This window comes from Xyrauchen texanus, chromosome 32 (assembly GCF_025860055.1).
Source record: "Xyrauchen texanus isolate HMW12.3.18 chromosome 32, RBS_HiC_50CHRs, whole genome shotgun sequence".
Taxonomy (NCBI): domain Eukaryota; kingdom Metazoa; phylum Chordata; class Actinopteri; order Cypriniformes; family Catostomidae; genus Xyrauchen; species Xyrauchen texanus.
In genome coordinates, this window is record NC_068307.1 from 29,201,390 (window position 1) to 29,221,730 (window position 20,341).

Consider the following 20,341-nt stretch of genomic DNA (forward strand, 5'->3'; position numbering starts at 1 on the left):
ATCATGACCTGCTGTGTGTTTACACCCGCTGGGAATATGGGGGACACATCCTGACACATCTGAAGATGTCTTGACTATTTTATCTTGTGCTTGAATTTCACCAGAGCAATGAGCTGAAAACATCCTAAATATGAGCTTGTTTATCTCTGAAGTGGATGAGCTGTCGATCATTAGAGGAGACATTATGATGCTTGTGTGAATAATGAAGCATGAACAGAACCGTATGAACACACGTCAGTGGTAGAAACACTTTTATTCCCTTGTTTTAAGAAGGCAATCAATCTTTTCTTTACATACTTATTGGCAAAACAGACATGAATTTAAAAATAAAAGTTTAACACATAAAGGACAATCACTCGTGTTTCTTCAATGTTTCTTGAATGTTTCTGGAGTACCTCTTTGGTGTGCGAGGGTACCTTAAAGTCACGGTGCTCATAAGTCTACTGGCTCACAAACGAGTCCAGAACATCCGCGGGATCCGCAGTCCCTTTTCAGAAGTGTTGAGCTGAAGCCAAAGGCTCTGTTGTGAAGGTCCTCTCCCGTCGTCAGGCACCGAAATGAACGTCTGAGCAGTCTTATTTAGTGCCCAATGTCCTCTCGGTTAGAGAAGAACTCTTGTATATGTCATGAAGTGTCTTCAGCGCTGGTTCAGAGGCTGTACAGTCGTCTGTTATCCAGCGGGTTTATGGGTTTGGTTAATTTGTCTGGGGGGGGGGGGCAGCCAAACACTTGGACGAAAAGAAGCCCAAACAGAAACAAAACCATTGAAATGAACTCAAACATGAAACGGCGACAAAACAAACAACAGCCACATGAAAGAACAAAACAATACACAGAATTCCCCGAACGGGATCGGGCAGTCTCAGCGTGATGTGCACTTTATGAAAACACAAGCGTCGTCTGAGAATGGCGCTATAAGGGCACATTGATGCTATTGTTTGTTTTAGGCTGAACTTTTGTCTGGTGAGATCCAGCACTGGCTCTTAAATGCTCTTTGAGTGTTCTGCATGGATCTGTGCTGCAGTCCGTAGTGTGTCGTTCTCCAGGAGGGGCGGGCCGTCGCGGTGCACGGATGGGAGAGCCGACTCCCTTTTGTAGGTCTTGGGTGGGAGTTTGGGGATGGGCGACTGGGACGTGCTCTGTCGCGGCGGTACGGGCGGACCGGCGGCCCCCTGCGGCGGGTCATAGTCCAGGGGCGGCAACGGGGGGGAGGGGAGGTGTCTGCGCAGTCCCAGCGGTGACGGGGTTTGTGGGGGGTGCGGGCTGAAGGGTGAGGGGGGGAAGAAGGTCTGATTCAGTTCGGAGCGTCGGCCCTGCGGAGGCGGCTGCAGGTGAAGGGGGGAGCTCAAGAAGACATCCGGCGTTCTCACCGGTTCCCGTGGAGGTAGGGTGGGGGGGCTGTCGGGTGGCTCTGTGAGCGAGTAACGCGGCGAGTAAACCTTCGAGGTGGGTTGGCGTGGAGGAATCGCAGGTGGACTGTCCAAGTGCTTTGACATCATCTGAAAGACAAACACACATTCAACATACAGAAATAACATTGACAGGAGACTCAACGGCCGTTCAGATCAATTCCAGCACACAAGTCATTATTTTCAGACAGCATTTCATTCTGGTCAGGACACTCTAAGGAGACATTTAAGGGTTAAACTTCTGACGAGCGAGACCAAACACCACGGCGTTCATTTCCGCGAACGTCTTATTATTATAAAACAGTCAATAAAACACTTGATTCTAAATGAGAATAAAATTGCAGGTGTTTCTGGGCACCTTTGAGGGCGAGGACTCGGCGGGCGCAGATTCCGGACGGCGGCGAGGAGGGACGGGTGGAGGTACAGGAGCATCATCACTCCGCAGGAAACCCATCATAGATGACACAGAAGACGACCCTGAGACACACAGAATCATTATTCACATGTGATGACTGAGTGAGGAGGCTGTGAAACACGTCACATGACCAACACTGCACATGCAGCAGTAATGCACAGATGAATGTGACCACAGATATTAACAGATCAGCACGGCGTATGTCAATCAAACATCTCGTTTTAAAGGGAGACTTCCCTAAAAACTGACAAAGTGAACAAACCCTTTTTTTACATCCATGACAAATAAATACACACTGATTCTTAAATGTTCTGAAGATCACAAAACACGAGACAGTATGAGTGTGACATCAGTAAGAGAGAGAGAGAGAGCGAGAGAGCGAGAGAGAGCGAGAGTATACTAACGTGGGCCGTGCGGTAGCGTGACTGGGGCAAATATTGTGTCGCTGTCTGTCAGAATCAGAAAGAGAGAGAGAGAGAGAGAGAGATGGATGTGTGACACTCATTTACTGTCACTCCATCAGAACAGCTGATCTACAGTCAGTTTATTCTGTCATATCGTCTTAGATACAAACATAAACTGACACAGGATCAGATCTGAGCAGGATTAGCACATTCTACTAGTAATCATTAGTGATGCAGCCAAATGAAAATTATTGGACGAAAATCTGAACACACTCAAAAAACTCAAAGCAAAAATGTCAATAATGTCAAATTGTATTCCTGCAGGATGTCAACGTCCCAAAAGTATTTAATGTCAAACTATCCAAACTGCCTTATGCTAGATTGTGTGCGCTGCATGCTAGTTTGTGAGTAGTATGCTTGTGTGTGTGTTTAGTATGCTAGTTTGTGAGTAGTATGCTTGTGTGTGTGTTTAGTATGCTAGTTTGTGAGTAGTATGCTTGTGTGTGTGTTTAGTATGCTTGTCTGTTTGTTGTATGCTAGTGTGTGTTTAGTATGCTTGTCTGTGTTTAGTATGCTAGTGTGTGTGTTTAGTATGCTAGTGTGTGTTTAGTATGCTAGTCTGTTAGTGTTTAGTATGCTTGTCTGTCTGTGTTTAGTATGCTTGTCTATGTGTTTAGTATGCTTGTCTATGTGTTTAGTATGCTTGTCTGCCTTTGTTGTATGCTAGTGTGTGTTTAGTATACTTGTCTGTGTGTGTTTAGTATGCTAGTGTGCGTTTAGTATGCTAGTCTGTGTTTAGTATGCTTGTCTGTGCTTAGTATGCTTGTCTGTGTGTGTTTAGTATGCTAGTGTGTGTTTGTGTTTAGTATGTTTGTGTGTGTGTTTAGTATGCTTGTCTGCGTTTGTTGTGTGCTAATGTGTGTTTAGTATGCTTGTCTGCCTTTGTTGTATGCTAGTGTGTGTTTAGTATACTTGTCTGTGTGTGTTTAGTATGCTAGTGTGTGTTTAGTATGCTTGTCTGTGTTTAGTATGCTCGTCTGTTAGTGTTTAGTATGCTAGTGTGTGTGTTTAGTATGCTTGACTGTGTGTTTAGTATGCTTGTCTGTGTGTGTTAAGTATGCTAGTCTGTGTGTGTTTAGTATACTTGTCTGTGTGTGTTTAGTATGCTTGTCTGTGTGTGTTTAGTATGCTAGTCTGTGTGTGTTTAGAATGCTAGTCTGTGTTTGTTTAGAATGCTAGTGTCTGTGTTTAGTATGCTTGTCTGCGTGTGTTTAGTATGCTTGTCTGTGTGTGTTTAGTATGCTAGTCTGTGTGTGTTTAGTATGCTAGTCTGTGTGTGTTTAGTATGCTAGTCTGTGTGTGTTTAGTATGCTAGTCTGTGTTTGTTTAGTATGCTAGTCTGTGTGTGTTTAGAATGCTAGTGTCTGTGTGTTTAGTATGCTTGTCTGCGTGTGTTTAGTATGCTAGTGTGTGTTTAGTATGCTTGTCTGTTTGTTTAGAATGCTTGTGTCTGTGTTTAGTATGCTTGTCTGTGCGTGTTTAGTATGCTTGTCTGTGCGTGTTTAGTATGCTAGTGTGCGTTTAGTATGCTTGTCTGTGTGCGTTTGTGTATGCTAGCGTGTTTAGTATGCTTGTCTGTGTGTGTTTAGTGTGCTTGTCTGTGTTTAGAATGCTAGTGTCTGTGTTTAGTAGGCTAGTGTGCTTTTAGTATGCTTGTTTGTGTGCGTTTAGTATGCTTGTCTGTGTGCGTTTAGTATGCTAGTGTGTGTTTAGTATGCTTGTCTGTGTTTAGTATGCTTGTCTGCGTTTGTGTATGCTAGCGTGTGTTTAGTATGCTTGTCTGTGTGTGTTTGTGTATGCTAGCGTGTGTTTAGTATGCTTGTCTGTCTGCATTTGTGTATGCTAGCTTGTGTTTAGTATGCTAGTGTGTGTTTGGTATGCTTGGCTGCATTTGATGTATGCTAGTGTGTGTTTAGTATGCTTGGCTGCATTTGATGTATGCTAGTGTGTGTTTTGTATGCTTGTTTGCGTTTGATGTATGCTAGCCTGTGTGTGTTTAGTATGCTTGTCTGCGTTTGTGTATGCTAGCGTGTGTGTTTAGTATGCTTGTCTGTGTGTGTTTAGTATGCTTGTCTGTGTGTGTTTAGTATGCTAGTGTGTGTTTAGTATGCTTGTCTGTGTGTGTTTAGTATGCTTGTCTGTGTGTGTTTAGTATGCTAGTGTGTGTTTAGTATGCTAGTGTGTGTGTTTAGTATGCTTGTCTGTGTGTGTTTAGTATGCTTGTCCTGTGTGTGTTTAGTATGCTAGTGTGTGTTTAGTATGCTAGTGTGTGTGTGTTTAGTATGCTAGTGTGTGTTTAGTATGCTTGTCTGCGTTTGTTGTGTGCTGTCATGGCTCACCCTGCACTCTGACCCCAACTTAGCTGGGATATGCGGAATAAATAATTTCACTGTATATAAATGTATAATGTGTGACAAAAAAATAAAGGCTTCTTCTTGTATGCTTGTCTATGTGTTGTATGCAAGTTCAGAGGTGGAAAGTAACTAATTACAACTACTCGTTACAGTACTTGAGTACATTTTTCAAAATGTTCTACTTTAAGTATAAATATAGTATATATATAAGTATATATATATATATATATATATATATATATATATATATATATATATATATATATATAAAGATAACTATGTATAATTATATATTGATATAAATATGTATAATCATTATATATTGAGTTATTGTTATATGAGGGGCTTTCTCAGCAAATATTTGTATATGCGATTAATCGCGATTAATTAATCGGGACACCATGTAATTAATTCTATAAAAATTTTAATCGATTGACAGCTCTAATAAATAAACTTCAATTGGTTCAAAATGCAGCAGCCAGAGTGCTGACAAGAACCAAAAAATATGATCATATTAGCCCCATTTTATCATCGTTACATTGTTACCTGTTACATTCAGTATTAATTTTAAAATTCTGTAACTACGTACAAAGCTTTGAATGTTCTCCGCAGTACTTAAGTGACCTTATACCACACTATATTCCATCACGTTCATTAAGATCACACAATTCTGCATACGTTTGTGTGTGTAGTTTGCTTGTGTGTGTGTAGTATGCTTGTGTGTGTAGTATGCTTGTGTGTGTAGTATGCTTGTGTCTGTGTAGTATGCATTTTTGTGTGTGTAGTATGCATGCTTGTGTGTGTAGTATACATGTTTGTGTGTAGTATGCTTGTGTGTGTGTGTGTGTGTGTGTAGTATGCTTGTGTGTGTGTGTGGGTAGTATGTTTGTGTGTGTGTGTAGTATGCATGTTTGTGTGTAGTATGCATGTTTGTGTGTGTAGTATGCTTGTTTGCATGTGTAGTATGCTTGTTTGCGTGTGTAGTATGCATACTTGTGTGTGTAGTATGCTTGTTTGTGTGTAGTATGCTTGTTTGTGTGTAGTGTGCATGTGTGTGTGTAGTATGCATGTTTGAGTGTGTAGTATGCATACTTGTGTGTGTAGTATGCTTGTTTGTGTGTAGTATGCATGTTTGTGTGTAGTATGCATGTGTGTGTGTGTAGTATGCATGTTTGAGTGTGTAGTATGCATGTTTGTGTGTGTAGTATGCATGTTTGTGTGTAGTATGCTTGTGTGTGTGTGTGTGGGTAGTATGCTTGTGTGTGTGGGTAGTATGTTTGTGTGTGTGTGTAGTATGCATGTTTGAGTGTGTTGTATGCATGTTTGTGTGTGTAGTATGCATGTTTGTGTGTAGTATGCTTGTGTGGGTGTGTGTAGTATGCTTGTGTGTGTGTGTGTGGGTAGTATGTGTGTGTGTGTGGGTAGTATGTTTGTGTGTGTGTGTAGTATGCATGTTTGTGTGTAGTATGCATGTTTGTGTGTAGTATGCTTGTTTGCGTGTGTAGTATGCTTGTGTGTGTAGTATGCATACTTGTGTATGTAGTATGCTTGTTTGTGTGTAGTATGCTTGTTTGTGTGTAGTGTGCATGTGTGTGTGCAGTATGCATGTTTGTGTGTGTAGTATGCTTGTGTGTGTGTGTAGTATGCATGTTTGTGTGTAGTATGCATGTGTGTGTGTGTGTAGTATTCTTGTGTGTGTGTAGTATGCATGCTTGTGTGTGTAGTATGCATGTTTGTGTGTGTGTGTGGGTAGTATGTTTGTGTGTGTAGTATGCATGTTTGTGTGTGTAGTATGCTTGTGTGTGTAGTATGCATACTTGTGTGTGTAGTATGCTTGTTTGTGTGTAGTATGCTTGTTTGTGTGTGTAGTATACATGTTTGTGTGTAGTATGCTTTTGTGTGTGTGTGTGTGTAGTATGTTTGTGTGTGTGTGTAGTATGCATGTTTGTGTGTAGTATGCTTGTCTGCGTGTGTAGTATGCTTGTGTGTGTAGTATGCATACTTGTGTGTGTAGTATGCTTGTTTGTGTAGTATGCATGTGTGTGTAGTGTGCATGTGTGTGTGTGTAGTATGCATGTTTCAGTGTGTAGTATGCATGTTTGTGTGTAGTATGCATGTTTGTGTGTAGTATGCATGTTTGTGTGTGTATGGGTAGTATGTTTGTGTGTGTAGTATGCATGTTTGTGTGTGTAGTATGCTTGTGTGTGTAGTATGCATACTTGTGTGTGTAGTATGCTTGTTTGTGTGTAGTATGCTTGTTTGTGTGTGTAGTATACATGTTTGTGTGTAGTATGCTTTGTGTGTGTGTGTGTGTGTGTGTAGTATGTTTGTGTGTGTGTGTAGTATGCATGTTTGTGTGTAGTATGCTTGTCTGCGTGTGTAGTATGCATACTTGTGTGTGTAGTATGCTTGTTTGTGTAGTATGCATGTGTGTGTAGTGTGCATGTGTGTGTGTGTAGTATGCATGTTTCAGTGTGTAGTATGCATGTTTGTGTGTAGTATGCATGTTTGTGTGTAGTATGCATGTTTGTGTGTGTGTGTGTGTGTGGGTAGTATGTTTGTGTGTGTGTGTAGTATGCATGTTTGAGTGTGTAGTATGCACACACACACACAATGCTTGTGTGTGTGTGTGTGTGTGGGTAGTATGCTTGTGTGTGTGGGTAGTATGTTTGTGTGTGTGTGTAGTATGCATTTTTGTGTTGTATGCTTGTGCGTGTTTGTTTTGTTTGTTTGTGTAGTATGCATGTTTGTGTGTAGTATGCTTGTGTGTGTTGTATGCATAATTGTGTTTAGTCTGTTTGTGTTTAGTCTGCATGCTTAGTATGCGTGTTTGTAGTATGCATGTGTGTTGTAGTATGCATGCTTGTGTTTGTAGTAAGCTTGTGTGTGTGTGTGTGTGTAGTATGCATGTTTGAGTGTAGTCTTCATGCTTGTGTGTGTGTAGTCTGCATGCTTGTGTGTGTAGTCTGCATGCTTGTGTGTGTAGTCTGCATGCTTGTGTGTGTAGTCTGCATGCTTGTGTGTGTAGTCTGCATGCTTGTGTGTGTAGTCTGCATGCTTATGTGTGTAGTATGCTAGTTCAGAGGTGGAAAGTAATGAATTATAACTACTCTCATTACAGTACTTGAGTACATTTTTCTACTTTTTAAGTATAAATAAATATAGTACTTTTACTTGAGTTGATAAAAAATTAAGTATTGAACTTTGCTACAGTAATTTTTTCACCACAATTACATAGTACCAAAAAATACATATAATTATATAATAATCATAATTTGTTTGAGTAGTATTCTAATGCTTGTTTGTTGTACTGTATGTGTGTGTGTGTGTGTGTGAGTGTGTGTAATGACATACTGGAGTGAAAGGGGCTTGATGGTCCCAGTGGCGAGTCGAACACGCTGCAGATCTCAGTGGAGCTGGATGCGGCAGATGCAGGCGGGGGGGTCAGAGGCGTGCGGGGGGAGTTCGGTGCAGACGCTGCGCTGCTCTCCGTCTCGCTGTCTGGGATCCGGCTGTAACTGATCTTACGTGGCTCGTTCTGCAACGGTGTCGGGTGCCGCATTGTCCCTGGGCGTACGGTGGACGGGCGAACACCGGGTGACTTCAGAGGACAGCTGTATTTCTTCAGCTGTGAGACGAGATGAAAATCAACCAGCAAACATCGACAAATAATCTCTCAGATGTACAATAACACACAAAAGGAATAGTTCAGTACTCTTTCCCTGTGTGACAGCTCGCCCCGGCCTCCCATATGACTTCTCATTATCTAAAACGCTCCAGTGCTTAAATGAGATTAGCAGATAAAAGGAGTTGAATGTATAATCATTTCCCTCATACAGGAGCTTTTCAACTGTTTCATGTTCAAAATTCACAGTTTCATAAATGTGCAGTATTCTGGCAAGCGTCATGTGCGTGATGTTTGTGTTTTCACTGTTACACAAGAGGAAAAGGTGTTTGTAATCATAAGTACTGTAATACACAGCGCTGAGAGCGTCAGATCAGGAGGTGTTGTGTAACTGTACATGTGTAGAGACTTACGAATCGCGGCAGCGTGCGAGCGTTACGCGGCTCAATCTCCAGAGATTTGTTAAACAGGTAGTCGGCAAACTCTTTCTCAGTCATGTCATCCATTGGATTCAAATTCTCAAAGAATTTCTACAATGACAAAAAATTATTTCAGTTGTTTTCTATTGTGCAGAATGTCAGTCGCAGCTCAACTGGTTTCACTGTGTGTGTCTGTGAGCAGTCGAGAGCGCTGATTCAACCCATCAGGTGTGTGTTGCGTGTTCTGACCCGTATGTCGCCGTCCACACGTAAGCAGTACGGCTGGTTCTGATACTGCTGGATTTCACCCGTGATTTCCGCCACTTTCCGCCGTTTACTGAAGTTGATGAGCTCTTTGCCGTGTCTCTTTAAGAAGTCCGGATTGCCCTCCTCCGTTTTCAGAATATTTGTTAAATAAATGCCTGAAATATTTGAACACATGCAGCATGTGCCATCAAACACACAATCGCAGCACAGTAAGAAGGGGGATGTGAGACTGTGACGTACCGAAGAACGGCACACAGGGCGGGTTGATGGATCGGAGTTTGGCCAGATACTTCTTATAATGATCTTCACTCAGTTCATGAGCTTCCTCGAGAGTCTTCCTCTGTCTGCTCGGGATTTGCTGAAATAATCATAATAAATCAAAGTTCAAGCGATCGGATATATGAGGCATGCCTTCATGTTTTCATTGTCAGGTCACCAAAATGAACACACAACAAACATAAACACATCCCTCACTGGAGTTGTGCCCAATGCATGATATGAGGAGGATACATCCCATCATTAACACTCGCTCTGAAACTCAATCCTGTGAATGAACTCACACATGATAGAAACACAGAAGATGAGCCGCACTCACCTCAAACGTGTGATCCAGTCTGTACACAGGAGAGGAGTTCATGGCGCTCACCACCTCCAGAACGCCATTAAAGTTATTCAGCTCCTGAAACACCTGGAGAATCTCGATGATACGCGACACCACGGCCACACGCTCCTCCATGTTCTCTGTTTCTACGATGCACCTGAGAGACGAGAGGAAACGGTTACAAACCGCACGGATGAAATGAGACGGAAAGTCGAGAGAGCGTGTCGTACTTCTCGAACCACAGCGTGAGGTTAGTCGTGTGACGGATCATCCGCAGCAGGTTTGGCGAGTTGATCTCTTTGTCTTCTTTAGTCCAAACGCTGCCGACCAGCTCTGACGGCTGAACTGCTCTACAGGACAAAGGTCAAAGGTCAGGTATAAGGAACACAAGATTGTCCGTATTTCTTTCTTAGTGAGTGATTAATCAGTGCATTTTATTCTAAGAAGTAACAAAAAAAGTTACTTTTGTGTAACTGTAACACACATGAGTAAAACTCCTCCCACAGTAACACAAGCAGATGTTCATCCACATAGAAACATACTCCTGCCTCAGAACGATGATTCAGACTCTTTATAGCAGTAATAACACAAACTTACACTGAACAACTCACAAAAATACAAACTTCAATTTCAATCATTAGATCTGAGATTTCTGTGTGTGTGTGTGTGCGCGCGCAGTGTGTGAGTGTGTGTGTGAGTGTGTGTGTGTGTGTGTGTGTGTGTGTGTGTGTGTGTGTGTGTGTGTGTGTGTGTGTGTGTGTGTGTGTGTGTGAGTGTGTGTGTTGTGAGACGGGTGACCTGAACAGCCTCCTGAGAAACAGAGCTGAGGTGGTGACTTTGGGTACAACACTCTCTGGCTGTTCCCACAGAGGTGAAGGGAAGTGTGTGTGTGTGTGTGTATGTGTGTGTGTGTGTGTGTGTGTGTGTGTGTGTGTGGCAGCTGTGCTCTCTATTGTGTCAAAGTGCCCCATTTTTTCTACAGACGGTTGGCAGCGGAGTAGAAAACATAAATACAAACAGGATCTCCAGATCTTCTAATGAAACAAAGACATTCAAACACTGCCTGTATACAAACCAGCAGAAATTTAAAATATTGTTCACCCGTTATTATTTATGCATGCTCATGTCGTTCCAAACCACTATGCTGTGATACTTTCTGTGGAACACAAAAATCATTTTTGAAGAATATTCTGGCAACTCTGACTATTTGTTTTTAAAGATTTTTAAAAACAAATTCTGTTGCTCACATAAAGACATCCAATGGCATCAGAAGACTTGGAATATAGTGCCCGAGTCATGTGGACTAGTTTTATTGTGATGACAGGAAAGTCTCTCTCAGATAATGCTGTTAATCATACAGGGACCTTCGAACTTGGTCCAATATGAAAATATACATTTTACTAATTATATTTGTGGAGGTGAGGGTGTGACCGAGCGTTCGTCTGGGGAGAGAGGAAGCGGTGAGGGTTTTCACCTGAGATGAATTCCTGATAATTGCGGTTTCTTTGTTTGCAGTGAGAGACGGGGGAATAAAAGGGGCCAGACCTCCGAGAGAGGGAGACCAGCTGAAGCTACAGTGTGTTAGCCGCTGCCAGTCCCACTTTATATATGGCATTTGAGTGTTTGTGTGAAGCATAAATTGACCTTTGTGTTGGATTCGCCGTCACCCACTTCCTCATTCCTTGAACTTTGTTACAATATTTTATTAGTTTTTCATCATTTTGGTCACATATTTATTGGTATTCAATCAATAAATATGATACTGCACATATTCTATCTTGTTGCATGTTCATAGTTTACAGGTAATTATATTGATTTGTAAAGCACATGATTAAAATCGGTACTGTCTCTTTAAGAAAACCGGCATTTCTGTAAATGAGCGCATATTAATGAGAGTGGTCTGGAATGGCTTCGTTACCTCATCTGTTGTATGTTGGATTAGAATTAAATGTTTTTTTGTTTTTTCTGACTGTAAAGAACACAAAGATCCATTAAAAGAGACATTATTCAGTGACCAATGGATCGTGAGGATCTCAAAACAAACTTTTACTCTCAACACTCTTCATCACTATACTACTCAATCACCGCTGAGGGAAATCTCAACATTTACCAGCCAGTTGCCAAATATATACAGTTCATTTTATGTTCCACTGCAGAAAGTTAGTCATGTGGGTTTGGAACCACATGAGGGTAAGCAAATGACGACAGAATTAAAGGTTTTGGGTAAACTAGCCCTTTGAATGCTGAGAGAGAAGATCACCTGTAGAATTCAGACTCCAGGAGCGTGAGCTGTCGGGCGATCTCTATGGGGTGAAGGGTCATAAGGTCAAACTGATCGGTTTGTCCGGCTTTACAGAGGTGCCACTCGATGGCCGGCGGCGAGCTCTCGAACGTGATGTTGTGACTCGGGCCGTTCGCTTGAGCCTGTTTCTTCCTCTGGATGATTTTAGTGATGGACTCCACCCACTTCCTCATGGCCTTACCTGTCGACAGGTCACATGACCCATGTCAGAGAGATCACATATGTGCAGAATGCTTCACGTGTGTTTTGATTGGTCATAACTTTGCAGCATGTTTACTTTCATCAGACAAATTACTTGGAATCTTTGTCTGGTTAAAACACGGTATAAATCAAAAACATTGTCTCAGATTGAGATGACGGGAGACGAAGCAAACTTTATGTTAAAAGGTTTATAACATGCAGGTGTGTTTGTACCTCTGACCATCCCGATAAACTCCTCCAGTCGCCGTAGCAACTGCTCATCTCTCTCAAAGTCATAGAAATGATGTTCGACCCAGTGCCTGCACACATTCAACACCCTACAGACAGACAGACAGACCGCATCAGACATCTCTAGAAGTGTCAGTCTGTGATGTTAATGATATGCAGAGCTCTTTCGGTGCACTTTGTTGGCCGAGATTCTCTGATTGGTGGATACTTCTCTTCAGGTTCCTGGGAAGTGTAGTTCTTCACCTGAAAGTCTGCTATTACACACGATTTGTTGAACACAGACTGATGTCTTTAACAGAAGCATATACCGTTGATTAACAACCTTGGAGCTCACGGTAATTTGTAGTTTTTATTTCTATTCCAGAGAGTGTGTCATAAATGCGTGTGTGTACCTGAGCTGTACAGGTTGCACAAACTCTTTGCGGAATCGTTTGAGTTCTGCACTCAGCGGCTGATCACCGTTCTCCAGAGCCATCTGATCTGCTTCTGTGGGCTTCGGTTCAGGAATCTCAAACCTGACACACGCACACACAAGCACACACACAGCTGTTTCAGTAGCAGTTTCATGTTGATTGTGTTTACATTGTTTTAATGTTCTCACCTCTCCATGAGCAGATCCAGCAGCTCTTGAGGTTTACAGAATGACCGATACGTTGTTAGAAACGTCCGGACGAAATTTGGATCTGCAAAAGAAAAAATAAATAAGTTCAGGGAAAAGTTTATGTTTGTCAAACAATTTTCTTTCAGCCTCTGATCAAATGAAACCGAATTCTGTCAGAAGTGTAAAAACAACCTATCAGTGAATGAGAATGAGATATTTTACCATACATTAATGAGAATGAGATATTTTACAATATATTAATGAGAATGAGATATTTTACAATATATTAATGAGAATGAGATATTTTACAATATATTAATGAGAATGAAATATTTCACTGTATATTAATGAGAATGAGATATTTAACTGTATATTAATGAGAATGAGATATTTTACAATATATTAATGAGAATGAGATATTTTACAATATATTAATGAGAATGAGATATTTTACAATATATTAATGAGAATGAGATATTTAATTGTATATTAATGAGAATGAGATATTTCACTGTATATTAATGAGAATGAGATATTTCACTGTATATTAATGAGAATGAGATATTTAATTGTATATTAATGAGAATGAGATATTTTACAATATATTAATGAGAATGAGATATTTAATTGTATATTAATGAGAATGAGATATTTAACTGTATATTAATGAGAATGAGATATTTTACAATATATTAATGAGAATGAGATTTAATTGTATATTAATGAGAATGAGATATTTAACTGTATATTAATGAGAATGAGATATTTAATTGTATATTAATGAGAATGAGATATTTCACTGTATATTAATGAGATATTTAATTGTATATTAATGAGAATGAGAATTAGATATTTCACTGTATATTAATGAGAATGAGATATTTAATTGTATATTAATGAGATGTTTAATTGTATATTAATGAGAATGAGATATTTGACTGTATATTAATGAGATATTTAATTGTATATTAATGAGAATGAGATATTTAACTGTATATTAATGAGAATGAGATATTTAATTGTATATTAATGAGAATGAGATATTTCACTGTATATTAATGAGAATGAGATATTTAATTGTATATTAATGAGATATTTAATTGTATATTAATGAGAATGAGAATTAGATATTTCACTGTATATTAATGAGAATGAGATATTTAATTGTATATTAATGAGATATTTAATTGTATATTAATGAGAATGAGATATTTCACTGTATATTAATGAGATATTTAATTGTATATTAATGAGAATGAGATATTTTACTGTATATTAATGAGAATGAGATATTTCACTGTATATTAATGAGAATGAGATATTTCACTGTATATTAATGAGATATTTAATTGTATATTAATGAGAATGAGATATTTCACTGTATATTAATGAGATATTTAATTGTATATTAATGAGATATTTAATTGTATATTAATGAGAATGAGATATTTCACTGTATATTAATGAGATATTTAATTGTATATTAATGAGATATTTAATTGTATATTAATGAGAATGAGATATTTAATTGTATATTCATGAGAATGAGATATTTCACTGTATATTAATGAGAATGAGATATTTAATTGTATATTAATGAGATATTTAATTGTATATTAATGAGAATGAGATATTTAATTGTATATTAATGAGAATGAGATATTTCACTGTATATTAATGAGAATGAGATTTAATTGTATATTAATGAGATATTTAATTGTATATTAATGAGAATGAGATATTTCACTATATATTAATGAGAATGAGATATTTCACTGTATATTAATGAGATATTTAATTGTATATTAATGAGAATGAGATATTTTACTGTATATTAATGAGATATTTAATTGTATATTAATGAGATATTTAATTGTATATTAATGAGAATGAGATATTTCACTGTATATTAATGAGATATTTAATTGTATATTAATGAGATATTTAATTGTATATTAATGAGAATGAGATATTTAATTGTATATTCATGAGAATGAGATATTTCACTGTATATTAATGAGAATGAGATATTTAATTGTATATTAATGAGATATTTAATTGTATATTAATGAGAATGAGATATTTAATTGTATATTAATGAGAATGAGATATTTCACTGTATATTAATGAGAATGAGATTTAATTGTATATTAATGAGATATTTAATTGTATATTAATGAGAATGAGATATTTCACTGTATATTAATGAGAATGAGATATTTCACTGTATATTAATGAGAATGAGATATTTAATTGTTTATTAATGAGAATGAGGTATTTAATTGTTTATTAATGAGAATGAGATATTTTTCATAAATGATTGAGAATGTGATAATTGTATCTTACAGTAAAGAGAATTTGGGAGGTTAATGCGTTTAATAATGGCACAATGCAAAGGAAAATTCTAATGGTCCCAAAAATAGGTCTAATTTTCTCTACAATACAAAACAAAATTAGATATTTTATCTTTAGATTTTGGGCTAAAATATGAGCCGGATCTCAAGTAAATGTTGCTGTTTACAGACATAATCAATTGCACTATTGAATGGTCATGACTGTAAACAACATTACCATCACAGTGACTAATCAGAACAGACTTCAGACCTGTAATGTGGAGGCCATACCGTTTATTAATCGTAAAGCTGTGAGTGTTTTCAAAATGATAAATCTGTGTGTGTCCTGAGAGAAGGGGAACAATAGACCTCAGTGTGACATTCCAAACAATCAGCCTGAAATTATTCAAACCAGGAAACACACACACACAGCTGTGACGCACAACACTGACCCACAACACACATGCTGAAAATAGACCAGGGCCTCTGGACAGCCAGAATGACTGTAGAGTCTCGGACCGAGCAGAAGTACAACACACACACACACACACACACACACATTTAGCAATCTAAATAACTGCATTGCTATATATACTGTGGCTAATTTATTTAATAGCCTAACCCAATCCCGAACACTAATAAATCGATTTTCCACCTCCCTGAATGTTCCCAAACTACACTTAAATGCACACACATAAACACATCAACAGACGTTAAAGTGAGTGTGTGTGTTTGTGTGCATGTTTGTGTGTGTGTGTGTGTGTGTGTGTGTGTTCAGGTCGTCACTAATGATCATTTAAACTCCCGCACCCATAACGAGCACCACAGGACACACCTTTTCCCCTTTAGACAGTTTCCCTTAAACATCAGTTTCCTTTGCGTTATTAGAAATCAGAAGGTTTGAGTGGTAAACTGGTGCTATATTTACCTCAGCCTGTCTTTAAGAGGACATTTACTGAGGGACGAGTGGCGCGGACCTCCCATCAAAAGAACACACACACACACACAGAGAAACATCAAGTGAATCTCATCAAAACTATTATATCTTACAGACTGAAAATAAGGCCCATTTTAGGACAATTAAGTTTGTTGATGACATTTTCATGACAATTGATAATTACTGAAGTTAAAAATAACTGTAATAAATTGATTTTAAATGTTTAAAAAGTCTTAAAATTAGGCTTTTATGCAATATATATTTTCTTTTGATTTTGGGGTGAAACATGACTTCACTCAGCATTGATTGCGTACAGTAAACAGCGAGATCCTTTCACTGTGTGTTGCGAGTAAACGTTTGTTTTGACTCCTCCTGTGTGTCTAAAGTCGAGATCCACACAATCTATTTGTCATTGAATAATGTCTCTTTTAATATCCAGTCAACTGTTGATCAAAAACAACATATAAACATTTAATTCTAAATCACACACAGGATGTGGTAAAGAAGCCAATCAACTCAAATAAATAAGCACTTATATTTAGACTATCTTTACAGAACTGCCGGTTTTCTTAAAGAGACAGTATCTGTTTTTAGCAAGTGTTCTTCAAATCTATGTAAATACTTGTAAACAATAAACATGCAACTAAATATACAGTATATATGCAATTTCAAGACACTGTATATATTGACAGAATACATGGATTTGTACATTTTTAAAAAGTTAAAATGTGACCAATATGATGAAAAACTAATAAAAATATATATATATATATATATATATATATATATATATATATAGATATATAATTTGTCAAATTAATTTACCTAGTTAGAAGGTCCCCTGTATAATTAACAGCTTTAGCTAAGATATATTTTATTTCATATGTGAGCAAAATGGACATTAAACTGAAATACACTCAAATGAATCAATATTATATAAAAATTGGAATGAAATCTTAAGCTTGTGAATTGGATTTGAATTGGGAAATATGTATTAATACTCAGACCTAGAGTTGATTTCAAGAAAAATCATAGTCTTTGTTTTAGTTTGAAATGGTTGTATAAATGTGCTAGTACACATTGCTGCTCTATTAAAAGATTAATTAATGATCGCTTAGGTTCAAGGTTCTGAGATTTATTAGTAGAACTGCCTTCATGAGCAGAAATCGCCTTTTTAGAAAGAGTTTATCCTCAACTGCACACACACAAACACGCGCCCAGACACACACGTGCACAAGCGCGCGCACACACACAAACACGCGCACAGACACACACGTGCACAAGCGCGCGCGCACACACAAACACGCGCACAGACACACACGTGCACAAGCGCGCGCACACACACAAACACGCGCACAGACACACACGTGCACAAGCGCGCGCGCACACACAAACACGCGCACACACACACACGTGCACAAGCGCGCGCACACACACAAACACGCGCACAGACACACACGTGCACAAGCGCGCACACACACGCGCACAGACACACACAAGCGCGCACACACACGTGCACAGATACACGTGCACAAGCGCGCGCACACACACAAACACGCGCACAGACACACACGTGCACAAGCGCGCGCACAGACACACACAAGCGCGCACACACACACGCGCACAGACACACACAAGCGCGCACACACACACGTGCACAGACACACACGCACAAGCGCGCGCACACACACGCGCACAGACACACACAAGCGCGCACACACACGTGCACAGACACACGCACAAGCGCGCGCGCACACACACACGTGCACAGACACACACGCACAAGCGCGCGCACACACACGTGCACAGACACACACAAGCGCGCACACACACGTGCACACACACACGCACAAGCGCGCGCACACACACGCGCACAGACACACACAAGCGCGCACACACACGTGCAGACACACACGTGCACAAGCGCGCACACACACACGCGCACAGACACACACAAGCGCGCGCACACACGTGCACAGACACACACGCACAAGCGCGCGCACACACACACACACTCGCAGACACACACACACACTCGCAGACACACACGCAGACACAAACGCAGACGCGCAGACACACACACACAAACACGCAGACACACACACAGACGCGCAGACACACACACACACACACCTATGGAACGCTACACACCTCACACGCACGCAGACACACACGCACGCACACACACCTATGGAATGCTACACACCTCACACGCACACACACACACCTATGGAACGCTACACACCTCACACGCAGACACACACGCACACACACACCTATGGAACGCACACCTCACACGCACGCAGACACACACGCAGACACGCAAACACGCACAAACACACAGACACGCACACACACAATTACACACAGGAAACACATTGTACAAATAACAGGGCTGAACTTTTTCAGTATTGCTTGTGTCATCAACGCTAATGGTGCACCAAAACAAAACCGGTCATCTCATTGACATCAGTGACGTAAAATCATCCCAAATATTTACAGATGTGTGAAACAAGCTCAGAACAAGAATGAGATGGTTGATTCATTTGGTGGAGATCTTCAGTGTCATTATTGTTGTTGTCTAAAGGTTGTGAAATAAATCAGTAATGCGCATTAGCCGTGGCAGGTAAACAGCCAAAACTGATCCAGGATCTGACCGCAGTAAATCTACGGCAAACACTGAAAAACATCGATGCATCTTTGTGTTTCACGGATCGGATGTGGTGGGCACCGTAGCCCATCCGTAGACACGTCTCTGTGAACTCATTGATTTCCAGGGTTCCCACACTTAATTCACCACATTGATTTACTAATGAATCACTCACACATTCTGCAAGCCATCTCAACAAATTAACCGCAAAAACCTAATAAATATTTACAAATCGAATATTACTTTGGCGAGCAAGTTCAACTCAACACAAGCTCTGATTAAGAGCAATATTTAGAGAGAAACTAGACAAATAAATATTTACAATAGAAATATCCATGACTGGAATACACATTTTTATAATAGCACAATAGTGATGAAAGAGTGCAATGACTGCCTGTCTGTAACGCTTTCATTTGGAGGTCATGCAGAACTTTGTTCAGTGTTTTATGAAACAATATACTGGTAACAGTCATCGAGTGTCCATTGTTAAGTTTAATTTCTGCACCAATAGCAGCATCAAGCATTTAGCAAGAATTGCAAACGTTGAAAGAGGTTTCAAACACGACCCAGGTCTGCTACAGGTCAAACAAATCGAGCTACTGTTGTTCTGTCCGACCCACTCAGTCAGACAGATCGCCGTAACATGGTGCAGAACCCCACTTTACTTCAATGCTGTGTCACTCACCGGCGTACATGTGGAAGGTCAGTCTCTCGATGAGTTTCAGCACAGTTCCAGCTTTGATAATGGGAATCCCAGACTTGGACTGAACGTTCTCCTCAAATACAACGTTCTCCTCTGAGTCGGGCTCGGCGAAGTGGTACACTTCTGCTCCTGGAAGCCTCATCTGCTCTTCCTTCTCCTCCTGAAGCATGGCCGTGTCGAGCATGCGCTCCAGTGTGGAGCGATACTGCAGTGAGATCAGCGCCGCCATCCAGCCGTTCTTCTCGTCCGCTGATTTTGCAGCAAACACCACACTGTTCCCGTCCTTCAGGATGATCTCAAACGCGTGACGGTACTCGCCCTCTTTATCATCCTTATCGTTTATCTGGACCTGATGGAGAACACAGGGGCTCATTAGTCACTCAATCCATGAACAAACCCATCCCTCAAAAATCCATAACTCTGCTTCATCCAGCCATACATCCATCATATAAATACCTCCATCCATACATCAATTGCTCCATCATCCATTCATCCATCCATAAATCCATAACTCTGCTTCATCCATCCATCGATCCATCCATTAATCAATCAATCAAATCCATCATCTATCCATCTATAAATCCACCAATAACAACATCCATCCATCCATCAATAACTCAATCATTCATCCATAAATCCATCCATCCATCATCTATCCATTAATAACTCCACCATTTACTCCATCTATCAATAAATCCACCAATAACTCCATTAATAACTCCTTAATCTATCCATCATCAATAAATCTGTTATCCATCCATCCACACATACCTCCATCCATTAGTGATGTAATGATACATACATTTCATGATATGGTACGATGTAAAGACTC

The 20,341-nt window shown here is 39.7% G+C and overlaps 1 protein-coding gene across 2 annotated transcripts in view; it reads right to left on the reverse strand.

The window, feature by feature from the left end:
* Nucleotides 1–232: 232 nt before the first annotated feature.
* The window catches only part of LOC127626100 (son of sevenless homolog 1-like), a 50,184-nt gene continuing 30,075 nt past the window's right edge, over nt 233–20,341 (reverse strand). The window contains exons 11-24 of one of the 2 annotated variants that reach the window (XM_052101656.1): nt 19,492–19,858; nt 12,887–12,968; nt 12,678–12,800; nt 12,271–12,374; nt 11,815–12,037; nt 9,785–9,904; nt 9,549–9,711; nt 9,194–9,311; nt 8,936–9,108; nt 8,681–8,797; nt 7,997–8,270; nt 2,229–2,273; nt 1,768–1,886; nt 233–1,499 (exon numbers count right to left, since the gene is read on the reverse strand). In XM_052101656.1, the coding sequence (XP_051957616.1) occupies nt 984–1,499; nt 1,768–1,886; nt 2,229–2,273; nt 7,997–8,270; nt 8,681–8,797; nt 8,936–9,108; nt 9,194–9,311; nt 9,549–9,711; nt 9,785–9,904; nt 11,815–12,037; nt 12,271–12,374; nt 12,678–12,800; nt 12,887–12,968; nt 19,492–19,858 (2,544 nt within the window). In that variant the 3' untranslated portion in view covers nt 233–983. The remainder of the gene's footprint in view (nt 1,500–1,767; nt 1,887–2,228; nt 2,274–7,996; nt 8,271–8,680; nt 8,798–8,935; nt 9,109–9,193; nt 9,312–9,548; nt 9,712–9,784; nt 9,905–11,814; nt 12,038–12,270; nt 12,375–12,677; nt 12,801–12,886; nt 12,969–19,491; nt 19,859–20,341) is intronic. The other variant, XM_052101657.1, reaches the window with a different exon arrangement.